Below are 27,598 nucleotides of genomic sequence, written 5' to 3' on the forward strand. Positions count from 1 at the left end.
GTTCAGTTTCAGATAGACTTGGGTTACATGTTTCATTGATGACGTCTTTAGCTGTTCAGTTTCAGATAGACTTGGGTTACATGTTTCATTGATGACGTCTTTAGCTGTTCAGTTTCAGATAGACTCGGGCTACATGTTTCATTGATGACGTCTTTAGCTGTTCAGTTTCAGATAGACTTTGGTTACATGTTTCATTGGTAACGTATATTGCTGTTCAGTTTCAAATAGACATGGTTACATGTTTCATTGATGACATCTTTAGCTGTTCAGTTTCAGATAGACTCGGGTTACATGTTTCATTGGTAACTTATATTGCTGTTCAGTTTCAAATAGACTCGGTTACATGTTTCATTGGTGACGTATATATCTGTTCAGTATCAGATAGCCAAGTTATTGGGGTAAATAACATTTCTAATCTTTATTATTTTTGATCTTCCTTCTTTCACCTTTTTATACTTGACATATAAATAGGATAATCTGTAATGTTTACTCTAGGTAAACAATGAATGGTATTCTGTATACAGCGACCGGAAAACCGGACAATTGATAGCCATTATATTGTTCTGATTGTTTAAGTTCATGATAGAACATCATTAATCACCAAGTCTCTCTTCAGATGGGGTTTTCCTGAGATGAATATCTATTTTCCTGTTAACATCGTAGCGAAAAGATTTTAAGATATTGCAGTAAGAATAACTTTTGTTAAATGAGCCGAAGAAATAATGTGATAGCAAATAAACAACTGATGAATTTAATGGAAAGATAAAACTAGAGTGTTTGTGTGTTAAGGGTTATTACAGCATTATACAAAAGGATTGTTGATGGCTATATTAAATATAATTCCGTCATTTTTGCTAATCCGATGATAACTGATGCTGTAACATAGTCCCTATGTTGGTTATCTTGTTTTATATTCCAATAAAAATTTACGATAATCAAAGATTCATTTTATGAATAAATTCATACAAAGGAAAACTATTGGATAGGCGCAGTGTTGCACTGTCAGAATAACAAGTATGTTATTTTAGACAATGTCATGTTGTCTTGCATATTTTTTCGAATTCAATTTAACAAGATTTGAAATGCGAAAGATTAATTTATTATTTCAAAAAATATACATGTAGTACTATAACTTAGTAACAGGTCAAAATAACATTAAATATAATGGAAAAATGGTCATGAGCAGATGAATGTAAAAATGTACAAGATTTTATTCTCCATGCGCACATATCAATGCGCAACTTCCTCTTCCTCCTCGTCATCCCTTGAACCCAGTCAATGGGTGCATTCTTCTAATTCTCACGTTGAGGCTATTTTGTCACTATTCCGACAACATCATTAATGAAGCAAGTCTTGAGCGCTCTGATTATCGGCTAGTTTTACCTTCCTATTCAGGCTTAATATGATTATGTTTGAAACGTAAATCAAACATGGATAGATAATACCTTAAAAAGAAAATTTCAGAAACACAATATTTTGATATAAGAAATCATCATAGATCCCTGTTTTACCACTCGTCTCGATAAAACCTAGTGTTTGTTTGTTATTCTGTGTCAAACAGCTCATCGGAACTCCTCTGATTTATTCCATTTAACACAGTGTCGTTCATTTTTGCATGATATTTTGGTAATGTTCACTCTCCAAGCCTTCCATCCGTTTATTAGAAACACTACACAGATTTGAATATAAATATAGTTCTGCAAATGCCTTTCTGTCTAAAATATGCATTTGAATGAAAATAAATATTCGCAGGGTCGGAGATCACAGATATCTGTCACGTGTCTGGCTAAGCTTGCGCGCGCACACTGTTCCTATTGACGTCATCATCCTCGTCGACATATTGAACAGGCACATCTCTTTGCTGATTTAAATACCACTTCCCTAATTCCTTCAATGCAGCGCACGTGCACCGTTATCTGTAAAACAAAGAAAGGATAAAGGATAAGAATGAAATCAAATTTTTAAAGCCTACCCGACTGGATATGATACTTTAAAGAAAACAAATAATCCAGTCATTGTTATAATGTTCAATAAATTATATCAACAAAAATATTTGTTCTTTATATTTCTATAGATATCATCTTATGAATACAACACAACTTGCGTTTCATTGATGTATGGTATATACAGTATTTAGGACGAAAATCTATGTTACAAAAAGAAAATAAATTGTAGGTATCAAAAGCTGAACTGCAAAGGAGAGTATTTCAAAGTAGCTATATTTTTAATTTGCATATTTTAGACTAGAGAGAAATCACAATGAATATGTAGGTATGCAATAAAAAAAATGTACCATAGCGGAACTTATGGAAGACAGTTTTATCCTGCAACTGCCACCGAATTGTCGGAATACACCCACCGTATATATTTTTTCTGTATACGACAGTGACAGAAAACAGCTGTATTTTGGAATCTTAGCACGTGCGTCAGTTCGACTGACCTACTTCAAAGTGAAACTACGTTTAAAAGGCGAACATATTTCTGTAATTTTTGACACCGTTTCACTTCAAATGATTATTTTTGATGATTATTATCGCCAAGGCTCGCCACTTTTGTCTTTCTTTACCCTCGCCAAAACACAGCTTATATTTCAAGACACTGACCATGTATTCTCTATATATCACCCGAAGTATAATCGAGGTCTTTGTTTTGCCCTCGATATCATTCAATAGAAAGGGTAATAAACTAATATAGATATACATTAATAATGCTGGGCGAATAAAATATTTGAAACTGAAAAAAAAAAAAAAAAAATTAAAGTTACGAGCGATAATTGATATGTTGTGAGCCTCGTATTGAAGTAGATAGTCCAGGATGTTCTTTTTAAGTCCTACTATTCTCTGACTGTATGGGACCATGTACCAAAGAATTGGTCTCATTTAATTAGTTTATATCGACGAGGTAGCACTCTAAAGTAAACAAGACAAACGGTTTTTGCACCTTGGACGAAATCGGTTAAAGAGCAGTGATCCAATATCTGCATAAAATAGGTTTAACACCTAAGGATATCCATAATGATATGGTAGCAACACCAGCGAAAGATGCCCCTTCATATGCTACAGTGAAAAGGTGGGTTGCCGAATTTAAGCACGGCCGATAGAGCTTTGAGGATGAACCCCGTCCTGGAAGGCCTGTCAATATTGCAACCCCAGAAATGGTCAATAAAGTTGATGATATAGTTATGACTTGCAGACGAGTCACAGAAAGATATATAGACAGTAGAGTACGCATTTCACAGGAAAGAGTACATTCCATTCTGACCTAGGATCTTTCGGCCCGATGGGTACCAAGACTTCTGACAGTTGATCAGAAGCACACTAGGCGCTCATTTATCGCGTGCTAATCTGAACTTTTTTGAGGAAGATCCTGTCAACTTTCTTCAGAGATTTGTTACTTTGGATGAAACATGGGTCCATCATTTTACTCCAGTGGCCAAACAACAGTCGAAACATTGGAAGCACCGAGACTCTCCCACGCCAAAGAAGGCAAAGACTGTTCCGTCAGCTGGAACAGCCATGGCTTCGGTTTTCTAGGATGTAGATGGTATGCTGCTGATATCTCAAAAAGGGACAAACGATCAATGACGCATACTATGCTTTACGTGTGAAGCAGTTACGGGAAAATATTAAACTTAAGCGCCGCGGAAAGCTCACTAAAGGTGTATTTTTCCATAATGGCAATGCTCTTGTTCACAAGTCTGTCATTGCCATGACTGCCATTCATGATTGTGGTTTTAGATTGATCTCGCTCCATCAGACTTTCATGTATTTTCAAAACTGAAAAAGCTATTTCAGGCACCCACTTACAGTCCGATGATGACGTCATGCATGCATTAGATGCCTTTCTAAACAGTCCAGAAAAGGAGTTATATAAAAGTGGCACTGAGTCCCTTAAACACCGCTGGCAAAAGTGTATAAATACTGAAGGGGAATATATTGAAAAATAATACAAAATATCCGGTAAAATTCAAATCCTTCAACATGAGGATCACAACATATCAATCGGCCCTCGTATAGCTCAATTCAGCAATCAAATGAAACCGCGGAATAATGTTAGAAATAAAGTGAATTTCTGCAGTCTTTTTAATTCAATTTTACTGGGAATATATGGCGAACACTAGCCAGCAACGACAGTTAATGGTATCTTTGCTAACACCAATCATCTGTCTACTTTCACAAGATACTGAAAGCCGCACCTAGCACAACACTAGCTCAATAGAAGCTGTATTATGGAAATCTCTTGCATTAGACAAGAAGCTTTCCGAACGGTTGTCCTCAATTTCCGGCCAAACATTATACGGACGTCTATCATCACTTACAGTGTTAACACAGTTCTATTGAAGCATGAATGAAAATTACTAATACTTGGTAAAGTCAGATAAAAACATACGAAAAGACATCAACACCGCACCCTTTCCTATTATAATTTACTTAATTTAGGATTCCTCTTCTATATCTAGGTCAAGGAAGCCGATTTCACTCGACGTGATACGGATTTTTGTTTATAACATCTCCTGTTTTAGTTTGGCTTCCGGTCTCTTACTGAGTAATGACTTCCGCTGTATGATAAAGGGTGTTTCATTATTGATTGTCACGTGATAAATACCAGAAAAGTAGATGGTCAATTCCTTACTTAATCATAACCTTAGACGAATTTCACCACTCATTAAATCCAGATGGCTGTTTCATGATGACTTGATGCAAGTAATGTTTACTTTTTTTGCTTTTGTTTTCCTTGAAAATAACCTACAATGTATGTAATGTTACAACTGTTTCCTCAATGACTGATCTGGTGCTATTTATAGATACATCATCAATTAAGATAAATCGAATAGATTTAACGATTGCTGTAAATAGCCGAGAACAAATCAGGAGAACCTACTTTACAGTACAACGATTGTATTTCTTTATAAATAGTTTCTGAAGGCACTCCTACAATTTCGAGGTTTCTTCAGCTTTACCGGGAAGACTTTCAAACCCATCATTACCATCTTCTTAACACAAGAGCTACCATAATGACAGGAGATGTACTTTACACAAGCAAATAGCATCGTTTATGGCATTCTTGTGGCCTTAACTCGTACATATCCTATATATATATATAACGCACAGCTTGGACATCCATCAAGTGATTACAAACTCTCTTTGGACTAATGCTAACACTTACACCTTAACGTTTTTCTTACATAACCATTTATATGTTTGTTATTTCACTGTCATATAAATTATATGTATATTTGTTTATGTGTTTTCTCTCGTTCTCGTAAAATATAAGAATCGATATTTAATGAGGCGATTAACTTATGTTTCCTTATTTCAGTAACTTGTATAGCGTGTAGCCATACTGATTTACTGAATAAACTAGAGAGGTATATTTATTTGCGTAATATATATATGTTTATCTCATTAATACCTAATATACAGTACAGAGGGAAAATATCGGTAAATAGAGTCTTATGAATTATCAAGTCAAGCAAAATATATTTAAGGATAATAAACAGAGGCACAAGAATTTTTGAAAGAAGAAGTGCGTAAAGTGAGAAGATGACCGGAATTGAGGAGACACCAAACCTAAAGTGAAGACAACATGAAGAGCATATTGGTTGATACTTACATCATATGTTTCTTCTATACTGCAGCACTCTGAACGAGAGGTGATGATATGGCTAGGATTGATAAGACGTGTCCTCGGCGAGGACGGAATGGCGTAAGACACACAAAATCCTCTACAGGCATTTGTTGTTACGTTAAATTGTAGACAATCCGGTATTTGTACTGTTCTTTCGTTAGCTGTAATGAAACAACAAAATGTTGACGTTATAGCATATGTTCAGATTTAATTATTTGTTGTTTATTTATGTTACTTAGGGTTATTTTGCTGGTGTATTTTGGATATGTACATGATCCTCTGTATTCATGAATGTGTACATTTGTGTCTATTATATTTAGTCTATTAGAAATGTTGTAATTGGTATGTGTATGTTTGTTGTATGATATTTTTGGATACATATATTGTATGTATTAATTTTACCACAAGGTCACCTGGCCCTAATATCTAAAAACTAAGACACGAAACCTATAGTACCTAGTACTGGTATACAATGCTAAAGAAATTAACAAATGCGAAAAATTACACGACTTCTATTTCTTGTTCAGACATAACAGATACGTAATGTATTCTTTTCACAACGTTGCAACTCAAGAACACAGCATTAACACCATACCGGTAGTTCCTATGAGTTGCAATGCAAACATTCATAGAACTGCAACGTCACGTTTCGAAAAACAATAGAGAATACCGAAAATGATAACGAATCCATAATTACAACGCAAAATCGATAAAATGCGTGCAAAATATGGAAAAAAAATATATTTGCTTGGAGAACCTTATAACAGTACTAGGACATTAAGAACAGGTGTATCAAAAGTGTAATCAAGAACAAAGAACAGGTGTATCACAGAGGTAAACAAGAACGTAACAACAGGTGTATCACAGAGGTAAACAAGAACATAACAACAGGTGCATCACAGAGGTAAACAAGAACGTAACAACAGGTGTATCACAGAGGTAAACAAGAACATAACAATAGGTATATCACAGAGGTAAACAAGAACAAAGAACAGGTGTATCACAGAGGTAAACAAGAACGTAACAACAGGTGTATCACAGAGGTAAACAAGAACAAAGAATAGGTGTATCACAGAGGTAAACAAGAACAAAGAATAGGTGTATCACAGAAGTAAACAAGAGCAAAGAACAGGTGTATCACAAGGGTAAACAAGAACAAAGAATAGGTGTATCACAGAAGTAAACAAGAGCAAAGAACAGGTGTATCACAAGGGTAAACAAGAACAAAGAACAGATGTATCACAGAGGTAAACAAGAGCAAAGAACAGGTGTATCACAAGGGTAAACAAGAACAAAGAACAGATGTATCACAGAGGTAAACAAGAACAAAGAACAGGTGTATCACAGTGGTAAACAATATTCCTTGAATATAGCTTACAAGCCAGGGATACGCCATACACAAAAAGCATTACATCACTGCAGATCAGATTTTACACATGCTGCGCTTAAGTCAGAGCTTCCCAGTAGTTTATAACAACAAATTGAGAATGTCCTTTGGTGCATCATTGAAATGTTAAATATAATGAAAATCAAACTAGAGTGAAAAAACAATCTGTATCTTCAGCAAATTCACCAACTCAACAAGTCTCAAGTAGATTGTTGAACGTCCGTTGCTATAACAACGGACATGATTTGTCAGAAAGATTTAGATTAGCTCAGGGAAAAGTCGAAGCCGTCTAAAATACCATTATGGTATACTTCACAAATGTATTGCACTTTGGTGAAGCCTTTGCTCCTTAGAGACACACAGCACGTTATATACAGCTATAGTCTCATTTTCTTACATGTTGATATCGACAGTAAATCGGATTATATGTAGAAAATAGTGTTATCAGCATATTTGTCAGCATGGTAACCAGCGATTCAAACTTGTCGGTATTTTCATCAGGCCGACTTAACCTTACACTGCTAGTATTCTACTCTATAAGTCTATGTTTAAATCCCGAAGGAGACAGCAGGAATAATGTTATAGGGACCAACCAACCAATTGTTTTCCCATAGGCTTTAGTGTTAACGTTTTGGAGTATTTCATTCAAATTCTTTAATTCAATATGACAATTATGGTTTATAACAAAAGTTAAGGGTCTGATATAACACCTAATCAAAAAAAAAAGTTGGGTCCTTCAGCTCAAATTTTCTCCAGGGTAGCCATTTTGAAAATGGGTGAATTTCGCAGTAAAAATTCTCAAAATTCTTAAATGTTTACCTTTTTATTATTATTACCTGAACTTTTGGGGGAAATATCAATCGGACTTAAGAAATTTATATCAACATTTCTTATTGATAGCTACCTATCAGGCTACATATCTATTTTCTCACTTCATAACATACTGGCCAATCAGTGGCTGCCAGAAATTTTATCCTTGGCTCAACTTTCTATACACAGGGGCTGCTTCATTTTTTTTTTCAATTGGCTGGTTGTTCCCTATAATGTTTCTCCTGCTTGTATAGACCAAATGCCCGTATTTTCAATGGTCAATGAAAATACTTGAAATATCACTCGTTTTCACGGAATGTACAACATGTCACCGATCTCGTGTTAATATTGTTATCTATTGACGAGGATAGCGCGACTTAATTGGGCAAATAAAAGACAAGAGTATAGTCATTTTCCAATTATCCAATTACACGATTTTCAATCCAACGATTCCTCCATATTTCCCTTCAACCTCTGCCATTATGTCCCTACCTGATAATTTACCATATCTAGAAAAAAAAATTCGTCCACGTCTTTAAACATTTGTCTGATGAAGCCCTCTGTTGGATAGAGTGCATATGCTGATATCTGGGTCTCTTGAGATTGCCCGGATGTAAATTCTGACGTCGTCGTAAGTGATGCAGTTTTTATTATCTACTTCAATCCGTGTGACATATGCTCTATAAAGCGTTGTCGTTTTCTCTTGGAAATGGCAAGGATACGACGTACAGCAGGAATGAAAATCTGACATTAAGAATATTTTGATGATGACAGTCTGACGTTGCTTCTACTTAAACCTCAAGATTAATGTTCGGTATGATAGCAAGTTGATTGAGTGTCTCGCTTCGGTTTACACCATTTAGAAACGAATGCGAATCGATGATAATTAGAAATATGAGTCATGAGTACATCATGATATTGGCTGTTACAAGAAAATTATAAATCTGAAACTCCGCAATACACAAATCTACATCTTCTTTATCGTGCGCATAAACAATATGTATTATATATCATTCGCTTTTTACAGGTTTCTTGGCTTTATAGATTTTGAATTTGAATTACATTTTTCATTTGAAGATCACATGTTCGTTACGTTTATCATACGGTCACGTGACATAATGGCGGCACATCACCGTTGAAACATACTCCCACCAAGCCATGTGTAGACCGTAATGCACAAATCATTGTGTGATGGAGGGCTTCCCTTAAACTTAGCTTGTTGTCTCGATAGAATCCAATTTTAACAGACAAGTAGTATGAGGAGGTAATTGAAATATACCATACGAGTAGGGCTTTGCACATAGATCTGATGTGATTAAGCTAGCTCCCGGTTGTTATGCACGTCCGGAACTTTATTCGGCTTCTTAGACGAGGAGAGCTTTAGTCGGAACTGTATCCGTCAGAACAAGTATGATAGTGTTTCAATGGTTTTGAACCTTTTTTCCAAATCAACCTGGGTACCAACTTTATTTGTTCATCGACAAATCAAAAGAACGTTTCTCATCTTTTCTATTTTAGTTTCATATTTTTTGGAAAAGAATATCTCTTTCCTCAGATCTTGATAAGATAAATTTTAGTATTTTAGAGTGCATACACTGTGAAATGAGTCTAAATGAAGCCATATGCCACTTTTGCAAATCAGAAAGTTACCAACAATGTTTCACCATTTTCAATACAAGAGTAGCACAAATCGGAAGGGGAACATTTTTTGTTATTTGTATATCTCGGTAATGTCAATTATCTGCAATGGAAATTAATCAGTTGTGGAAGTTCAAAAGCAGCAAAAACATAAGAAAAGTAACGAATTGACTAAAAGATCACATTTACAGGAATATAAATCTGCTTCGTTCTCCTTCTGCGATGTCAGGTAAAGAACCATGTCTGTTGTTATGTTTAGTGATTCCCTTGTCGATGTCAAAGTTTTTTGGGAATTTTGTACTGGGACAAAACTGGATATGACCTAGCCATACGACCTAGATTTATATGGCAGGCTGTGTCATCAATAAAACAGAGGACGCTTACCATTCCAGAACACTTGGTTCTGTCCATCTATCGAGTATTCATTCATTTATTAGTACAGAGCGTGGGGCACCATTCAAATTAAATTTACATTTTTTGTTCAATTTCCCGCCAATTTTGTCGAATTTTAAGTTATAAATACATTTTTGCTTTATTTGAGGCACTCTTTGGTGGTTTTTTTTTATGAATAGTCAGGGAGTTTTTACGAGCCGAAAAAGAGGAAATTAGACAGGAACCCGAGAAATTAAAAGTCTAACAAATTCATTTCGTAATTTCGATATTAAAAGTACATAAAGTACGACAGAGTAGTGAATGCATTCTAAGCGATGCCACTATCCCTGAGAATATAATCGTGGTGCTCACACCTACATCAAGAGACGGTATTCATTTAGCATAGCTTTGCCAAGTTTTACGGGGATAGTAGATTCGATTTGGAGTTTGAAATCGATCATCTATCTCGTTTATCTGATTAAAATATCCTTCAGGAGATATTCAATTCGGTTTATAACGACATTTGGTGTAAATCAATGGATTTTTGTAAGATAATTAATCTGTATTACTCTTTGAAAGTATCCAAAACATTTACGATCAAAATTGAATTATCTTTACTGGAGGTGCGCGTAAGAGACGGTATATTAAGTTAAGTCTACTTCACATCTTCTACCAGTCTGATGAGGGAAATGTATTTTGTATCCTAGTAGATATCTGTATGACACGATTGATGTTAATAAATAGTTTCGTAGGGATCGGTGCAACCTGCACCATTCGTCACTAATACGTTAAGAATATCGACCCTGTCGAATTATCGTTAGCAAGGAGGATTTGAACTCGCAATTGACTCTCATCACATATCAACGAAAAAGAAAATCCAACCCGCAATATAAGTGATTTGCAATAACTTCGGTTTCACCGAGACACCACAAGTATCGTTGATGAATTGAAAGACGCCTGCTTCTGCAACACATATGGTCATATTTCTCTACTGTTTTCGATGGTTTCTAAGTGAATAGTACTTCTGTTAACATCTTTTAATGGCTTTATGGTCTTCAGAGTTGGGAAATTCGCGTCTTACATACAGAAATGCGACAATGAAGGAAATATATGATACAAAAAATCGGTTATATGAGATGTTAACCACTCAAAATAACTTAGGAGTACTGATTTGTTGGCAGCTCAATATTTCTGCATCGAACTATTTGAAATCAAGACTGTTATCGTTTTAAAACATTGAAATTCAGTTATGAGTATAGAACCATATGTTCTCTTTGTTCAATAACATAATTATTCATGTGAATCTAGGTGAGATCCATCTAATATTGCATACTCAAAATAAGAAAGGAAAGTGTCAACCGTCATTTTGCAAAGATATCATGAAAATGGCTTTCAGTTTTGCAGGGATGGTTTTATTTTGGCTCTGCATTGTTTAACACCCTACCAGCATTGGTCAATCAAGCACAGTCTCCCAGGTTCTTTTAAAGCTGTATACCAAGCTAGTCCAGATACCTGTAGACAATATTCAACATATTTGGGAACAAATCTATTCGTTACCCGGTATAAGATCAAGAGTTAATTGCCATAAGAAGAACGATCGGTTCTATGGGTTGACGAAAGAGAACTCTCAATAGGCTCTATCATTATTTTTATTTTTTTAACAAAAACATTCCCGAGCGATATAAATATCAAGGGGTCCCACCCGAAGGTTACAGCTTCTGAAATGATTTATGTTTCTATCCAACCTATCGATAAGTAATTATATTCGGAACAATGGTTACTGGCGTTTGAAGATGTGCTTCACAGCATCACTGACGAGTCCTAGAAGGACGGAACGGTTGTATGATGAAGTTTAATTTATTTGTTTTGAAATCTTGTGTGTCTAGTTTTACTACGCTTTGTGACTGCAGGTGGAAGTCACTGATGATGAATTGTTTAGTCCCCGAGGTTTATCATAACATCCTGATTACGTTTAAAATTTATTTGAACATGACAAGGTTCAGAAAAGGTACATGTACTTTACGTTATTTTCCACCTATACTGAATATCATGAATTCTGTTGAAATTATGGGTAATTTTCATCGCCCTCGTCAGGATTATGACATTTATTCCCCTTTTTTTTCATCTTCTATTATCATTTTAAGACCATATGTCCAGTAACGTGTCTTACCAGGACGAAACAGCTGTTTGATGCAATAAAATTCATTTTTGCTCCTCTGTATAAAAATCTAAATTTGTTTTGAAATGTACTGATATCTTGCGCCTCTTTTGATCAATCTTTGATTTGCATGTAACATTTACCCTCGAAAGTGTGACAAAACATTTTATTCCCCACATTGTTATGGATATATGAATCGTTATGTCCTAAACAATTGTTTTGTTGAACGGATTAAGGTGATGCCATTTCTCGCCATCACATAGCCCGTTCTATGACGGACAGACAGACAGACAGCACGGGATCACCGATAACTAGGACCTTTGTTTGTCATTACACGTAATCTGAGTCATTACTTACGTTCGGTGTCGTGAATTGAAGCCGTCTGCTTCAATATGAATAATTCCGTTTATAGTAGGGCTAACAACAACATTGTGGCCTTATGCCATTATTGCATATATAATATGCTCTTCGAATAGAGACCTAGTAGATATATTGATTGTAAATAATCGAAATTGACGCTGAAGGAATGATTTAGATATGAGCCATAGTTTCGTATTTAATCCCCCTGATATATTTTCTTCTGTGTGAATAATGATTTGCATAACGGAAAACTTTTGTAAAAATTGGATGGCAACAAAGACCTCCCTCATGGGAAATAAAACATCGACAGTATTTATAAATATGACATTTAAGATTCAAGCAACAGACATATCATCTGTCCATCACACTCATTTCACAATAAGTCTTATTAACTAATTCAGGAATAAAAACTTCTCAATTAAATCCCGGATTTAGTAATTTTGAGGTCAAATCTCCTATTTCATTCGCCCCAGTTGTTCTGAAGCCTTCTCAAAGGCGTAATTAGTATAAAGATAATGAGATAACCTTTCGACCCCGCCTAGATTAGTTAGGATCACGAGTAATTATCACTGCGCAATAACAAAGGACGAACAAAGGATGTAAATGACAATATTAAGGTGACAACAAAGGCCAACCACCGGCCGATCTCATTATGTCGTGAACAGGACAGCAGGTGGTCTGTATGCCAAAACAGCATTGTTGGTTGTTTATATTCTGGCAATGTACTTAAACGGACTATTTAAATATCCCTACGCTAATAATTGTTTACCAAAAATATACAACTTTTCTTATTTTTATGTTGTGTTTTTGTTTTATTAATCCATTTATAAGTTTTGCAAAGGTGTGACTTACTATTTCTTTGTGTTTCTTTATGTGAATTATGTTCTATTGATACGAAGAGAATATTTGTCAAAACATCATTTGCTCCATTACCTACGTGCGCGGTCCAGATATAAGACCACGTGATAAAAGGAATGACAGTTATAGTTATATCCATTAATGATTATCACACGTACATAAGCTGATAGATTTGGTGAGATGAAATACCGCCATGTGCCTACCACTTATATCAGTATAAAATGGCACGTGCAAGGATAATTGACAGCATTTAGTAATCCACACATGCGATATTAATACATGTAGACAGCCAGGGACGATTGAGAAAAGGAGATCAATTGTCTGCTACTAAACACGGATGGTTTTCATCGCCTTAGCTCTTATTACGATTGTTTTCATGTTTATCATATTTTTCTTTATTACATAATTCGTTGTCATGTGCTTTCTTGTATAAAGGAGATTTATTCTGATAGCAACTAAAGATTATTCATTGATTTCCAATACCAGTTTAAATATACTGTCTTTACACACCTACTATTGCTTGTGGTGAATGGAAGCACTTTCTTGGCCCCATTCATAATTTTTCTCCATTTCTGTTGATGTGCGGAGAAAAACCGGAAGTAACGATTTTATTTTCTGAAGCTATCCTGTTTTGTGTTTCTGTTCCTGAACACTTACCAAGATAGCAATGCGTAGTCACTCATGTCAGGCAGGAACGGCATCCAGACACATAACAAGTCGTTAAGCGAACGACAACAGGATGTTCGCTAAATGAAGCTATAGTAGACTGACCTCATTTTAGCCATAGACTAGGTCACATTTATGTTTCCTTTAAAAACATTTACCCATCACAAAGTTAGATATGTGATTTTATATAGCAAACGATAAACTATGTCGTTTAGCTTATAAAGAAAATGTCGATATCGATTATCGACCTCTTTTGCTATTTGATATTCAGCAAATAGTATTTGAAGAGTATCTTGTTACGTAACATCTTCCCTAAGGAAATATAGCGTGCTAATTAATGAAAAGATCTATTGTCTTGATATTGAATTTGTACAGGGAAACGGATGTAACCATGGTAAATACTAACCCCAATACACTGCGCGGCTATATAGAACTTTTCTTTAACTTGATATATTGAACGCATACCTGGTACTCCTTTGAATGGCGACCAACCTATCGGTGTCCAATATTGAGTTCTTGCGGAGCCCATGACTCTAACAGCTCATTATTCGCAAATCTAAAGTCATATTTAGATCAGCGTTTGAAATATCACGTATTCCCGAGCATGTCCGGAAAGTAAAGTTCGCGAAATAAAGTATTCGCGAAATCTAAGTGATTTACAGTATGTTCTCAAATCAAGTAGCTATAGGTAGTGGTGTCAGACAAGGCAATATTGATGTGGCAAGGACATGCGTAAGACTTCTAAATCATGTTATGGTGGTGTTCATAAAACACCTTTAGCAGACTGCATTATTGTGAATTGTAAGCCAGCAGCCTACATATATCACAAGGATTTTGATATACGGAGCCACCCCAAGGAACCAGCAGCGACATTTAAGTGACGTAGCCGAGCCAGTCAGTAGTTAAACCACATGCTCATTGCTTATATGGGATATTTTGTTTTTATTGTCAATCAGTTAAGGCCATTGGGATTTCCGAACATGCTACCTAACATCGACGAAAAATTGCTGATTCAGTTGAAATTATTTTCCAACTCAAGACACAATTAAAACCTGTACCTCATTAAACAAAAACCTCCCGGGGTTCAAATGCTTGCCTTGCTACCAAAGTTTTTACACCAGTTTTAAGAGTTTTTTTAAACTGCAATAATTTGTGCTACATCTAAGTCTGGATTCATTGGGGACAACGCAGGTACATGCATTTAATTAGGGTTGAACATTTTCTATAAATCCAAGTATATATTCTTGATTTCATTACCTAGTTGCTTAACATTTCACTTTTAAAGGTTGCATGTTTCCGTTCATTTTTTCACTCGTGCTTCACCCATGTTTCAAAATTCTCTCTCAGCAAGAGAAATATATATTACGAAATATACATTTAATTAAATCCATTTTAAAACAACGATTACAACAAAATATTACTTTTATGAATTTTGTTAGTAAGTCAAAGATAGACATTTTCATTGAAATAAGATATTAATCAAAAGCTCTTTGTGGATAATTTCATGGGGAAATAATGAAACGGAACCATTGTATATTAATTAATAAGGCGTTATCAATTAATTAATCGAGTGATATTGATTGATTAATCAGTCAATATTAATCAAATAAATCAAGCGCAATTGAATATCATGCTATATTTCAATCAAAAGCTGAGCATTCCTAATCTCAAATAAATACTCTAATTGCAGTTGATGACAACTCTCCTCCCTCGGAGAGAGGTATCAAACAATACAGAGCGATGCTATCTTGGTAATAACCTTTCATTGTGGTTTACTAAAAGTCGAATGGGAGTGCCTACAAACATGAAGGGAGAGTATCAAGGGTACTTAGATGAAATTATATAAAATCTTTTTTTTTTATTAATACGATAGCTATTATTCCCTGTCGCAATGTAATATAGCCCTTGCTAATATCAGCATACTCCGACAAGGATAACATTCATTTAAAGGATCGTCTTTCGTGTCGACATGGGCTTTACAATTAAACGCTAGGTTGCTAATCAGATTTAAAAGCACCGATTCTGAACGAGTAGCTTTAATTTCTGTGCGAAATTATCCCCAGTAGAACATTGTATGCAGTGAATTGTTATAATATCTAAATAAAAAAATCAGTGTTCCATGAAGGTTAAACAGATTTAGGATAAACATCGATACCTCATGTAGTTATTTATTATTAACCAGCCAACAGAAAACATTTACGATGATTGGATTCCCTCTCATAATGACAATGCAAATATTTTAATTTTTATCAAGTGCGGTAAACTGTTAATGTACTGTAACATAAAAACCAAAAGGGGAGCGAGATTAAATTGACTTTTTCGACATCAATATTAAACGTTAAAGTTCCTTATTAAAATTTGCAACATGAGGGGGAAACAAAGGGGAAGTTAATCAGTTCAATATACTTTGGAACAGACATTTGTCGCCAAACGTTAGTTTTTTGTTTGCATTCGTGAGGTAATATCTAATGAGATGAGCTTACTTTGTTTTGAATCTAACCTACCAGATAAGAAACTAATTCGGGTAATTAAAAGAAATTAGAAACTTAGAGACTAAAATAAAACTCATAATTGTGGTCATTGAACGTGATATCGACACTGAACGTTTTACACGTTACGGAAGTTTCTTGTATGCAAAAAATATAACACCATAGGATAATTGATAAGTCAGAGCTAGGTTCTTATTCTGTCATCAACTTTCATTTACCCTACAGTTACCCTCCGGGCTTCAACAAGTGTACAGGCTTAAGGGTACGATGTGGATCTTATTACAAGCTTGTCCAAGTCTGTTATATGTCGACATTTTCAGAAATTGACGTACGTCTGTATAGTATTTCAGAACATTGTTTTATAATAAGGATGTGGACCTTCTTCCTTTTTATTGGTTTTGAATTCCTTCGCAAGTTTTGTATTGATGTTCACTACTACATATGCTATCGCACGAAATTATATTGTTCTCTCATTAAAGAAGGGTATCTTGCAGGAACTGAGAAGAGTCATACAAATATATTTTCATCTTTGACCTATTTTATGACACCCAAAGATAATATATACCAAAACAAAAGTGAGAATGATTGGATTTCTGCATCACAATAGCTTTCAAAAAGTATGACATATTATTAGCATGCCAATGCGATCAAGCTGTGCCTCTCTAGACATCTTTTTTTTTCATTTCATAGAAGGCTGAATTATCGAAGAGCTAATCAGGTCAACATTTTAACGTTTAGATATATTAGTGATCTGTGTTAAAAAAAAACAAGACATTGGTTTACTTAGCCGGGTAATTTTCATCATTTTCAGGGACGGTTTATCACTGTAGAGCAAGCCTCTTGATGTTGTTTTCCTATTGTTAATTTTCACTTACTGATAGCAACATGCCTTACTCCAAATCTACTATATTTACATGTCGTGTTCGATCCATATTCAAGGTGTCAATATCTCAACCCCTAAACTATATAAAGAAAAGCTAAGGGACAAATGTGCGTAGTTGATAGATATTCTACAAAAAGTTTATAGTACATAAAACTATCTCATTTGAAAGTACTCTTTGATGCTGAGCAACATGAATATAAACGCTATGAGTCTTGTACCTTCGTTGTCACTTCATCTTCCCGACCTTAAAATAACCACCTTTCCCTGAAAATTTCATTAATACATTCACTTCAGTGTTGGAATAGAAATGTTTTGACGATAAAAACACTCTTCCGTGTATTCAGTTAGTGTATGGCAATAACGGTATATTTTTTCTTTATTAAAACTAATACAAATACACACAAATAGACCGTGCGAAGCTATATACAGCTAAAACGTAAGGTTATGATCTAGATAGTTTATGAAAATCGAATTATCTATTCTAAGAATAGTACAAAGAAAATTATTTGAGTGCATCGCGATTGGGAAATAAATAGAATTTTCTTTCGGCGGCGATGACAGGGCTTGGACAAGATATTTAATCATCTATAGCCAGCAATACGTACACCGGGCTTTCTATATATGGGTAGGGCTACGTATCTTAAAGACACACAAACACTTTTGGCAATATGGTAGCTATATCAATTCTAACAACATCAAATCCGAACTTGCTCCACAATGTGTAATGACCTTAACGCGACTCCATCGCTTCGTGTCTTAAGTATGCCAGTTTTCAGGGATTCTCTAACGAATTTAAAAATACCCTGTCTTGTTTTCATTCCTATAAAGTATTCAAGAAGATATGGACGGCTTTTATCCGTCAATTCAAAATTATCGTACCTATATCGTTTTTCAATATTCAAAAATTGCTTTTCTAGAGTATTATGAGAGGTAAAAGATAGTTTTCATATCTTTTTGAATTACACATTATTTAAGCAAAGGACAGCGGTTTTAATGTTGTTATGGTCGATATGACAGCAAGATGTATGACGGGCAAATGTCATTGAAACATTTAGGGTTCCCATGCTGCATTTGCCCACTACACATTTTGCTACCATATCGAATATAACAACATTAAAACCACTGTTAAAAACAAGTGCAGTTGTTGTTCTCATTCTCTGGATTGTGAATAATATGAGAATATCCAAAACAGGTAAAACATCATTCTCTGGGTAATGGAAAATTCTCATAACACTGTTCAATACTTATATTTACAATGTCCTACCATTTTCGTCAACTTTGAAAAAAAAAACTATATAAAAAAAATCGCCATATGCTTAAATGTCACATGACTCTCTTAATGTTATAGCCTAAGGCACTGGATGTTATAGGTGTATGGTTGCAACTGCATTTAGCATTGTGTCAATGGGGAAAAGCGGAGCAATTGTAAATGTATATAAATAAAACAGACAAAGATTTCGCGAGGGAACATCATAGATGGTAAACGTTTAAGAAAAATGAGAGTAAATGCATTGTTTTTGCATTCAATGTCATTGCTTTCGAAGTTCAATTTCATATATCACCCTACTTGTCGCAATTTCGATTATTTGATGTCTCTACTGTATACTCAATGTTTGCTCTGAATATCACGATATTCTTGATAGATGTCCACAGCTCACAGACAAATATGCTATAAAGGGATTGAGAGAATCGGGTCGTTGAAGGAAGATGACAAGCTTAATGGTCTTGCTCGCATTGGCCGGAAAAGTCGTTAGAATCTGTTTTGGTACGGATTCTTTAAGCACCTAGTCTATCTGAAGAAGGAAGACAGATAACGTTGTCATTCAGCTGTTGATTGTCCCTTACAATGCTTCCTTGATATTATCTCTTGACATTCATTTCTTTCAAGTAACTGGTTTTGTGAACAAGAATTTGATGTCCAAATTACTGGTCGAAACGCTTATTATCTTAAGGACATTTTGTCGCATTTGTTTGTTATATGAATATATAAGATTTATCCAATGTGTTAGAAATATCATTTTCAATGTGCCCAGTAGATATTTTTCAGTAATGAAACCGAGAGAGAAAAATGCTTTCTCCAATATTACACAGGTTGGTCACGATGTTGCTAAGGAAGAATTAACTCTATCTCACACGGGGGCGGGACAGACAGCTGACGCGCGCTATGACGTCATAATAGGAATTTGTTTCCGTGAAGTCATTACATTGTGTCTATGATGTCATACAAATGATGTGAATGGCGAATACCCCCTTTTCAATATTGAGTTTTTTTTTAGTTTATCTTGGATGAAATATACCTATCTATACGTATGTGAGCAAAATAATCTAAACGTGAGTCTGTTCCAAGGTAAGGTTAATCTCAACCATCGTGTGAGAGTTTGACTGATCAGCAATGGACACGCTAACCAACCAAACTCTGGCACTCGGATTGAGATTTCCCTGTCCATGGAACAAACCAATGTAAGAATAATGAAATATTTCACCCCTTTGGGATAAGATAGGGGATCTCAACTCTAGAGGGAGAGTGTTAGGTTGGCAAGCCTCGTGGTTGGGAACTTAACAATCTCTCCCCTCTATCTCATCCCAAAAAGGCTTGAATGATTATTTTTCTTTTGCCTGTTTTCAAATTCAAGTGTGAACCAAATCTAAAACTGCGGACATCCCTGTCCAGGGTAAAGGAATATATTATTATCTTACCCTGTTCAATTGAACCAACATTTTTACCGTTGTTAGATTACACATGTACCTTACATCCCCTAGGTACGTGGGAATTTCTCTTTCACAACAACTGACAACGATTCCTAAGCTGTCAGACACTCGACAAGCCTGGTAATCGTCGACACAAGAATCCCCCTGCTGTTGAGATCCAACTGTCGCACCGGTGCATCTTTGACGCTTATGCTAGATTTATTACAACGATATATTTTGCATTAGCAATGAATACTTAAATCATAACAAAACTTAGTTTAATTGTCGTATGCAGAAAATGAAGTCATAGCCAATACACAAATAGCATGAACCAAGAAAAACCAATACTAATTAAAATCACATCATGATTCTCCATATCAGTGGAGCCACAAGTAGGACCTGCAAAATGGTAAAGGATTCCTCTACTACTTTTGACACTCCGAAAGTTGTCTTCCGTCACCACATGTGGGACCCGGAAATATTACTTCCGAGAGGTAAAAAGAACATTTTAATTTGCTTTCGGGCATTAAAAAAAGAAATAGAACGCTGTTGCGAAATTGTTATGAACCATGCCAACTTCTCGTCGCTTTTGCTGTTCTAGCTATATTGTGACTGCAACAGGTACGCTAGCTTCCCAATAGTCGATAGGTGATTAGTGTTTATAATGATTTCAAAAAAAAACCTGTACATATATGGCATATTCAATGAAACTGTACAATATGTTATTGTTATGCATCCAATCTTTTTATCCTTTGATAATCCCTCTCATCTATCTTTATTTCTTTGATATTGAGAAAGTTTCAAAATTATGTTAAACTCTTAAAGTCATCTTCTTTGTCATAAAACTGAGTACCTGCTATGAAGACGACATTTCGTATCCCGAAAGGATTTTAATGTGTAAATATCGACATTGGTTGCTATGGATATTGTCTACAGGTATCAGACAATAAATTATAAGGACAGATTTGAAAATTCCTTTCTAGTATACACTGTTGCCCATAAATCTGAATTACCTATGTCCCATAGATACCGTCACTATAAAAATCTTTGTGAATTTGGCGGAAAGTTTTCCAAATCTACTAATTCTTTATAGAACTTTTGTTTATGCATTCAGTTCTTGAACACTTTTCCAACACACATCACAGTTTCTATATACATACAAGTGAGTGTTTTCAATATTTAAATATTGTTTTCTGCAGATGGCCTTCTAGGTCATGAAAGAGATTTAACCAATGATGTATCTTTAATAAGACACACTGCTCATGATAGGCGTTAGAAAATGTTCGAAATATATTAGCTACTTGAATATAATATCAGATCATACGAGGATATTAAGACGACGCTTCCATTTTGTTCATAATAGAGGCTTATCCTTATCTGTAAGGGTTAATTTGGTTTAGTTTATTATTTATGCTTCCGAATCGGACCTATCGCTAATTTCCCGGGATTATCGTGTCGGTCTTAAAATTGCTTTCAAGCCATGCTGCACATAATATTGGGAATTATCCCTTTTCATATAATAATCAGACGTACCTTTTAATTTCATTAACTTCATTTAAATTCCATTATTAAAATCAATGATAGGTTATAAATGATCTTTAGTAGGAATTAAGCAGGAAGAGCCCCATACTGTTCTTTTAGATATCTATGACTTCTTTGTCTGTCTGTCTGTCTGTCTGTGGTATTACCGCCGGTTATCTTTGAGACCTCTGTTCATCTTCTTGATCTGTATGACCAATCTATCTGCCTAACAGCGCAAAATGAGGTTCTTGGATAAATGTGACTGCTACTTTAGGTATTGAAATGATTGCTTTCGAATGTAAATTCTGTGATTTCCTTGTCTGTCTAATGTCTATAGACCCCACAACGAGGCGCTGTCATGTTAAATCCATAACTGGGTTTTTTGTATGCTGTTGAGAAGATTTACATGTCTTGTTCCAGTCCTCGAGCCCCTTACCGCCACCGAGAACGTGGGTGGCCCCCATTAGCGTAATGCTTACAAAAGGAGTGGCCACTACAACATTATGATTACAATGAACAGGGCGCTAAGTCCATCAATAAGGAAGCTATATTGATACCTGATTTGGTAGATAATCATAGAATTGATTGGTCGAATGGTACGGAAATCACAGCACGCCTATATAACGTAGAGGATTTGGTCGAATTATGAAACTTTCACTTCCTTAAGTATGCATTTCCCTTTCTGGATTAATTCTTCATCCTTTTTATTTGTATTTTACTTCCATCTTTCACCGTCTTTTAACTACACGGAGATGCTATGAACTAAAGGTATTAGACATATCTATTCTAAGTTGATACACTCATTCTTTTTAACCTTGATAAACACAACATTATCAGGCGTTCCGGTGTACATAACAACCGCGCTTACAAATTGGGATTTACGGTTGTAGATAAAGTTATTTAGGATACTAATCGTTGTGTGCAAGGCAAGCTGGCGTCCTAACGGTTAGCTGGTCAGTAACGTTGGTATGAAGAGTATGAAGTCAGATTTTGAAAAGCGATCATTCACGTATTAGTTTCATATAAAAATATATACAGCAAATGAATTAAACTATTCATGGTATTCTTACGAGAATACAAAACTAAACCTAAAACAAAAGTTAAATGTAGAACTTGAAATCAAGGGCACTACAGACTTTTCAATATTAGACGCTACCTCGATCTTGCCTTAACCAACATGAACAGCTTACAACAAAGCTGTATGATGAACCATTGATTTCTAGTTCCAAATTGTGAACGTTCCATTTCTTGATAGCAACATACCAACTTCCCTTTACTACGGTGTTTACATATCCCATTTAATTCGAAGCCAAGGGAGAGGGAGAAAGTGTAATGGTCGACATAATTATCTCGTTTAGAAAGATTATATTTTCTTATGCGATGTGAAGTCAGAAGTGTTCGATGCAAGTTGAGATGTCAAGTGTATTGATGGTGTTGTCGATGAAATAGGAGACGTTTACTCTAAAGGAACACCTGGTCCTTATCATCTTATATTTCAAGGGTCCATCTGCAAATCTGTATTTTTGCTCTTTATTTTCCCCTCGGTTTTATCGATTTTTAGTTGGAATTATGAATTCGTTATTATGTCGATATTCTTTCAGAACGTTTGTGATCGCGGGCTCATAACGGAATGCAATAATGTTAACGATTCCTGTAAAATACTGCGGTTGAGCAGAACAAATTTACAGAAGTGATCACAAAGCATTAAACTTTTATGAAATCCGATCCCATTCAAGGTCAATTTTTCAATGTCGCCATTTCTACACAAAACGTTATTGAAATATTGCAAAGATGGCGTTTTATATGATTTCTGTTAAAATCCTCTTTCTATAACTTCAGTAAAAATATATTGTAATTGGAGATGTTTTTGTGACAAGTGTTGTTCACTGTTCTGGTTGAAACAAAACCATCTCACATCATTTGCAACAAATATTCATTTGGTAAGCATCTGCTGTTTTTGTTCTAGTTGAAACAAAACCATCTCACAGCATTTGTAACAAATATTCAATTTGTAAGCATCTGGTGCTGCCAAACATTCAAGGAAATAAATTGAAATGAATTGCTTGGCAAGGTGTCGAGAGGTTGTTGACGACTATGAGAAAGTTAAATAGATAACATCATGTCCTCATTGGGAAACGTCCTTTTACGAGTTGACGTCACCAATGCCCATACTGACAAAACCACCATCGACATCCAAATAGTGCTGATCTCGTAGGAATTTGGGGGAAAATTGCAAATCTTATTTAAATCGGTATCAACTGGTAATTGTTCAATTGGCAAACGACAAAGGTTTCTCGGTGTAAATGCGGAGACATGGGAGACTTGAAGTACATTTCGGATGATGCAATGAAGCGATTATGGCCCTCAGTGGAGTTTCTAAATCCTTTAGTGCAGTGTGATATCAAAAAAATCCACAAGCAAACCCTTTTCTACTTTAGAGGCAATAAATTCGCACCGCACCACCGTCCCGTATAACAGTTTAAGTAAAAAAAAACATTTATGTTTGTTGGTAATTAAATTTCAATGACATAAAAAAGATTTCTTGAGGAAACCGTGAACATAGATGAAGATAAAATACTCCCAACATAAAAAAAAATACAAGAAAACCTCGCTATAATTGGTTCGTTTAATCGTAACATATGGCGTAGGTGGTATTTGCGGTCTTTGATTGATGTCGTTACTATTCAATTTCAATCAAAGCATATAAACGAATTATATCTCCGTAGAGTAAATCTGCTTAGCATCTTCATCGTCTTAATAGCTATAGTAGGGATTCTAAGAGTTTAAAATCAAATTGTTCGTTTTGATTTAACGCAGCTTGTAATGAAATGTGTTTATGATTTAAACTGGGATACTTTGCTTGTATGAAAGTGATATCGGTCTGATGTAAAGTTGTTCATTCCAGGTATTGATTGCTGAGTTGAGTGCCTAATGGAAACTGTTGATGCATGTTCAGATTCAGTTGTAGTTAGGGAAAAACAATGTTTAGTAAAAATCACATTAAAACTACATTAATCAGTCTGATTTAATTACGAAGATAAACTTGTAATATTATGCTGACGTCATCAGTTAACGTAAAGTTAATCATATCATGCTGATTAAATAGATGACCTGGCGCGTTAATCAATTCTACACATTATATTAATATGCTAACTTACAGATTGTTCTTGTACGTTTGTATAGGATACAGGGATATTCATACACTTTCAAATCCTATCAATATTTACGCTCTATTTTGCTTACTGTTACGAAAATCATAACTGACTTGTATCAGCTTACATCACACCAATCATATGGCTATTATCATATTATGTCATACCTTCAGCTTAACGTTGGATGACCTTACACATTTGATTATCTATCGTGTGACTTTACATTATATCTACAGTATAAGTCTGAATGACCTTACATTATATCTACATCATAAGTATGTATGACTTTACACCATATCGAGAGTATAAGTACTAGTATGCATGATTTTACATTTTATCTAGAGTTTAACTCTGAGTGACCTTACATTATATCTACAGTATAAGCTTGAATGACCTTACATTATATCTACAGTATAAGTCTGTATGACCTTGACTTTTATCTATGTATAATTACGACCTTACACAATATCTAGATTCAATTTAATATGACCTTGTATACAACATTTGTCCTTATATAATATATATAACATAGTTTTATATGACCTTATACCATGTATATATCAGTTTTATAGGACCTTATACCATATATATAACATAATTTTACGTGACCTTATAACATACATATAACATAGTTATATATGACCTTATACCATATATATAACATAATTTTATGTGACCTTATACCATACATATAACAGTGTATTTGACCTTATACCATATACATAACATAGTTTTATATGACATTATACCATATATATAACATAGTTTTATAGGACTTTATACCATATATATAACATAGTTTTATATGACCTTATACCATATACATAACATAGTTTTATATGCCTTTATACCATATATATAACATAGTTTTATATGACCTTATACCATATATATAACATAGTTTATATGACCTAATACCATATTCATAGTAAAGGCTTATATCATATATACTACGTAACCCTATGCGACCTTATATCATATTTACGATATAACCATGCTTGACATTTCCTCATATCTACTGTATGATCCGGTATGGCTTATAATACATATATGTAATGCCTTGGTCATGTGTGATTTACAATGTATCAATATATTGCGTAACCTTTATGGATTATAAACACCCTGTGTGAACATGCATGACTTACTAATATACTGTATGACCTTGTATTACCTATCATTATACTGTATGACCTTGTATTACTTATCATTATACTGTATGACCTTGTATGACTTATCATTATACTGTATGACCTTGTATTACTTATCATTATACTGTATGACCTTGTATTACTTACATTATACTGTATGACCTTGTATGACTTATCATTATACTGTGTGACCCATTATGTCTTATCTTTATCTTGTGTGATTTGTATGACTTATTGTACTGTGTCACCTTGTATGACTTATTGTACTGTGTCACCTTTCTGACATGTAAATATACTGTATGATGTTTTTGCTTTGGTCAACTATTGAAACTATATCAATTTGTGACCCTGTATGACTTGTTGTATTACTAAACCTTCATATGATGATTTAGGGACGTATGAGGCTATTTGATTGCCAGCCAAGTATAACTATATCTGGTTTAATAGTAACAGGCCTGGTAAAATTCATTTATTTACCATTGCAATGTTAATGACGAAATGTATTTGAAACAGTCATCAAAATACTTACCAAAGACCCTGTTTACTTAAACAATATACTCAAACATGGTACTGAAAATATTCACGTAAGTAAAATGCGGGATTTCATATTACTTACATAAAGCACAGTGATATAGTATAGTTGCACGTGCAGGATAATTAGATAGGTACCGTATACGTTCCGAATGTTTGTATGAAATACCAATCAGTAATGATCTTGTATATTTACTTACATTCCAATCGTTCACGATAAGTCTTTTATCCTATCCCACTTTGTCCTTTAAGACTGAGATTGAAAGCTTGTAACTATAAATTTACTTTAAACAGAAACATGTATTGTATCATATCAAAGCAACAGTGTCTGTCCATGTTGCTTTTTTCAATGGTAAAATTTTCGTGGTTGGATAAAATATTTGAAGCAAAAATGATGCGGTGCATTATTCACTAAAACTATTATGATAACATTTACCCCCTTTTTCAAGGAATTCATTGTTGGAAAGTTGTTATATTCCAGACAAAACTGAAAAATAAATCCCGTGAAAATGACAACCATAACATTCAAATGACAAAGCTAGCATGATCTTTGGAGATATCATTACTAAGGTTATGTAAAGCATCTCACAACAAACATTTCATGACAAATTAAATCCTTAATGTTAGTGGTACTCACCTACTTTATAACAGCCAGGCCGTTCCCACGTATGCAAAGAATATGTCAGTGCTGTCAGTGTATTTAAAACAAGGAAAATCCTATAGATAGTAAGAATACAATCGGTTACGTCCCTTTGTTTCAGTTTACACAATGATCCTCCTAAAATCTCGGAAGTCCCCATCTTTGATGTTTGTTTATTCAAGTTGCAATGTCCTGCTGTGGCGGTAGCGTTTTGGTGTTAGCTGATCGTCCTAACCAAGCACCAGGCTATATACGTTTGGAACTCCTCCACGTCCTCTGCACGTGCGTGTTACCTATCCTTTAAATCACGTATTTGGGTTTCCCCCTTTTTGTAGAACTCCTGCATATAAATGCACACAAGGAAATACCCTGTATCACTTTGGTAGTCTCAAGCGTGTCCTGATGTTAACGGTCACAGGTCGATGCACATTGATTTCGTCTCAGCTCTTCTGTCATCATTGCATGAATCTGTTAATCATTGAAAGACTTTGATGTAGACAATGCATATATATAGAGTTGCTATATTATACAATGATATGATCCATAAATGTTTACCCAGTGGGTTGTTATTTGCTTATTAGAGAGATCATCGTGTATTAATGCGACCCCGTGTTATTCTGTTTGAGATCGGGTTATCGGAGAGAGAGTGTGTGGCCGCTCGGCCTGCCT

The 27,598-nt window shown here is 34.8% G+C and overlaps 1 protein-coding gene across 1 annotated transcript; it reads right to left on the reverse strand.

Moving 5' to 3' along the window:
* Nucleotides 1-1,082: 1,082 nt before the first annotated feature.
* Nucleotides 1,083-27,582, reverse strand: LOC117323065 (thyrostimulin alpha-2 subunit-like). Its single transcript, XM_033878065.1, has 3 exons — nucleotides 26,927-27,582; nucleotides 5,614-5,789; nucleotides 1,083-1,916 (listed from the first exon to the last, which is right to left on the reverse strand). The coding sequence occupies exons 1-3, from the start codon at nucleotides 27,087-27,089 to the stop codon at nucleotides 1,824-1,826; spliced, it is 432 nt and encodes a 143-aa protein (XP_033733956.1). The 5' UTR covers nucleotides 27,090-27,582; the 3' UTR covers nucleotides 1,083-1,823.
* Nucleotides 27,583-27,598: the final 16 nt, after the last annotated feature.

This window comes from Pecten maximus, chromosome 3 (genome assembly GCF_902652985.1).
Source record: "Pecten maximus chromosome 3, xPecMax1.1, whole genome shotgun sequence".
Classification (NCBI taxonomy): Eukaryota; Metazoa; Mollusca; class Bivalvia; order Pectinida; family Pectinidae; genus Pecten; species Pecten maximus.

What these genes read in the sequence shown, in the direction of transcription:
- LOC117323065 (XM_033878065.1), bottom strand. Translation starts at nt 27,089, where the DNA reads ATGGGGACTTCCGAGATTTTAGGAGGATCATTGTGTAAACTGAAACAA. An exon ending in GCCTGGCTGTTATAAAGTAG is followed by an intron (nt 5,790 to 26,926) that starts GTGAGTACCACT and finishes GTTTCATTACAG; the next exon opens with CTAACGAAAGAACAGTACAA. An exon ending in GTATAGAAGAAACATATGAT is followed by an intron (nt 1,917 to 5,613) that starts GTAAGTATCAAC and finishes TTTGTTTTACAG; the next exon opens with ATAACGGTGCACGTGCGCTG.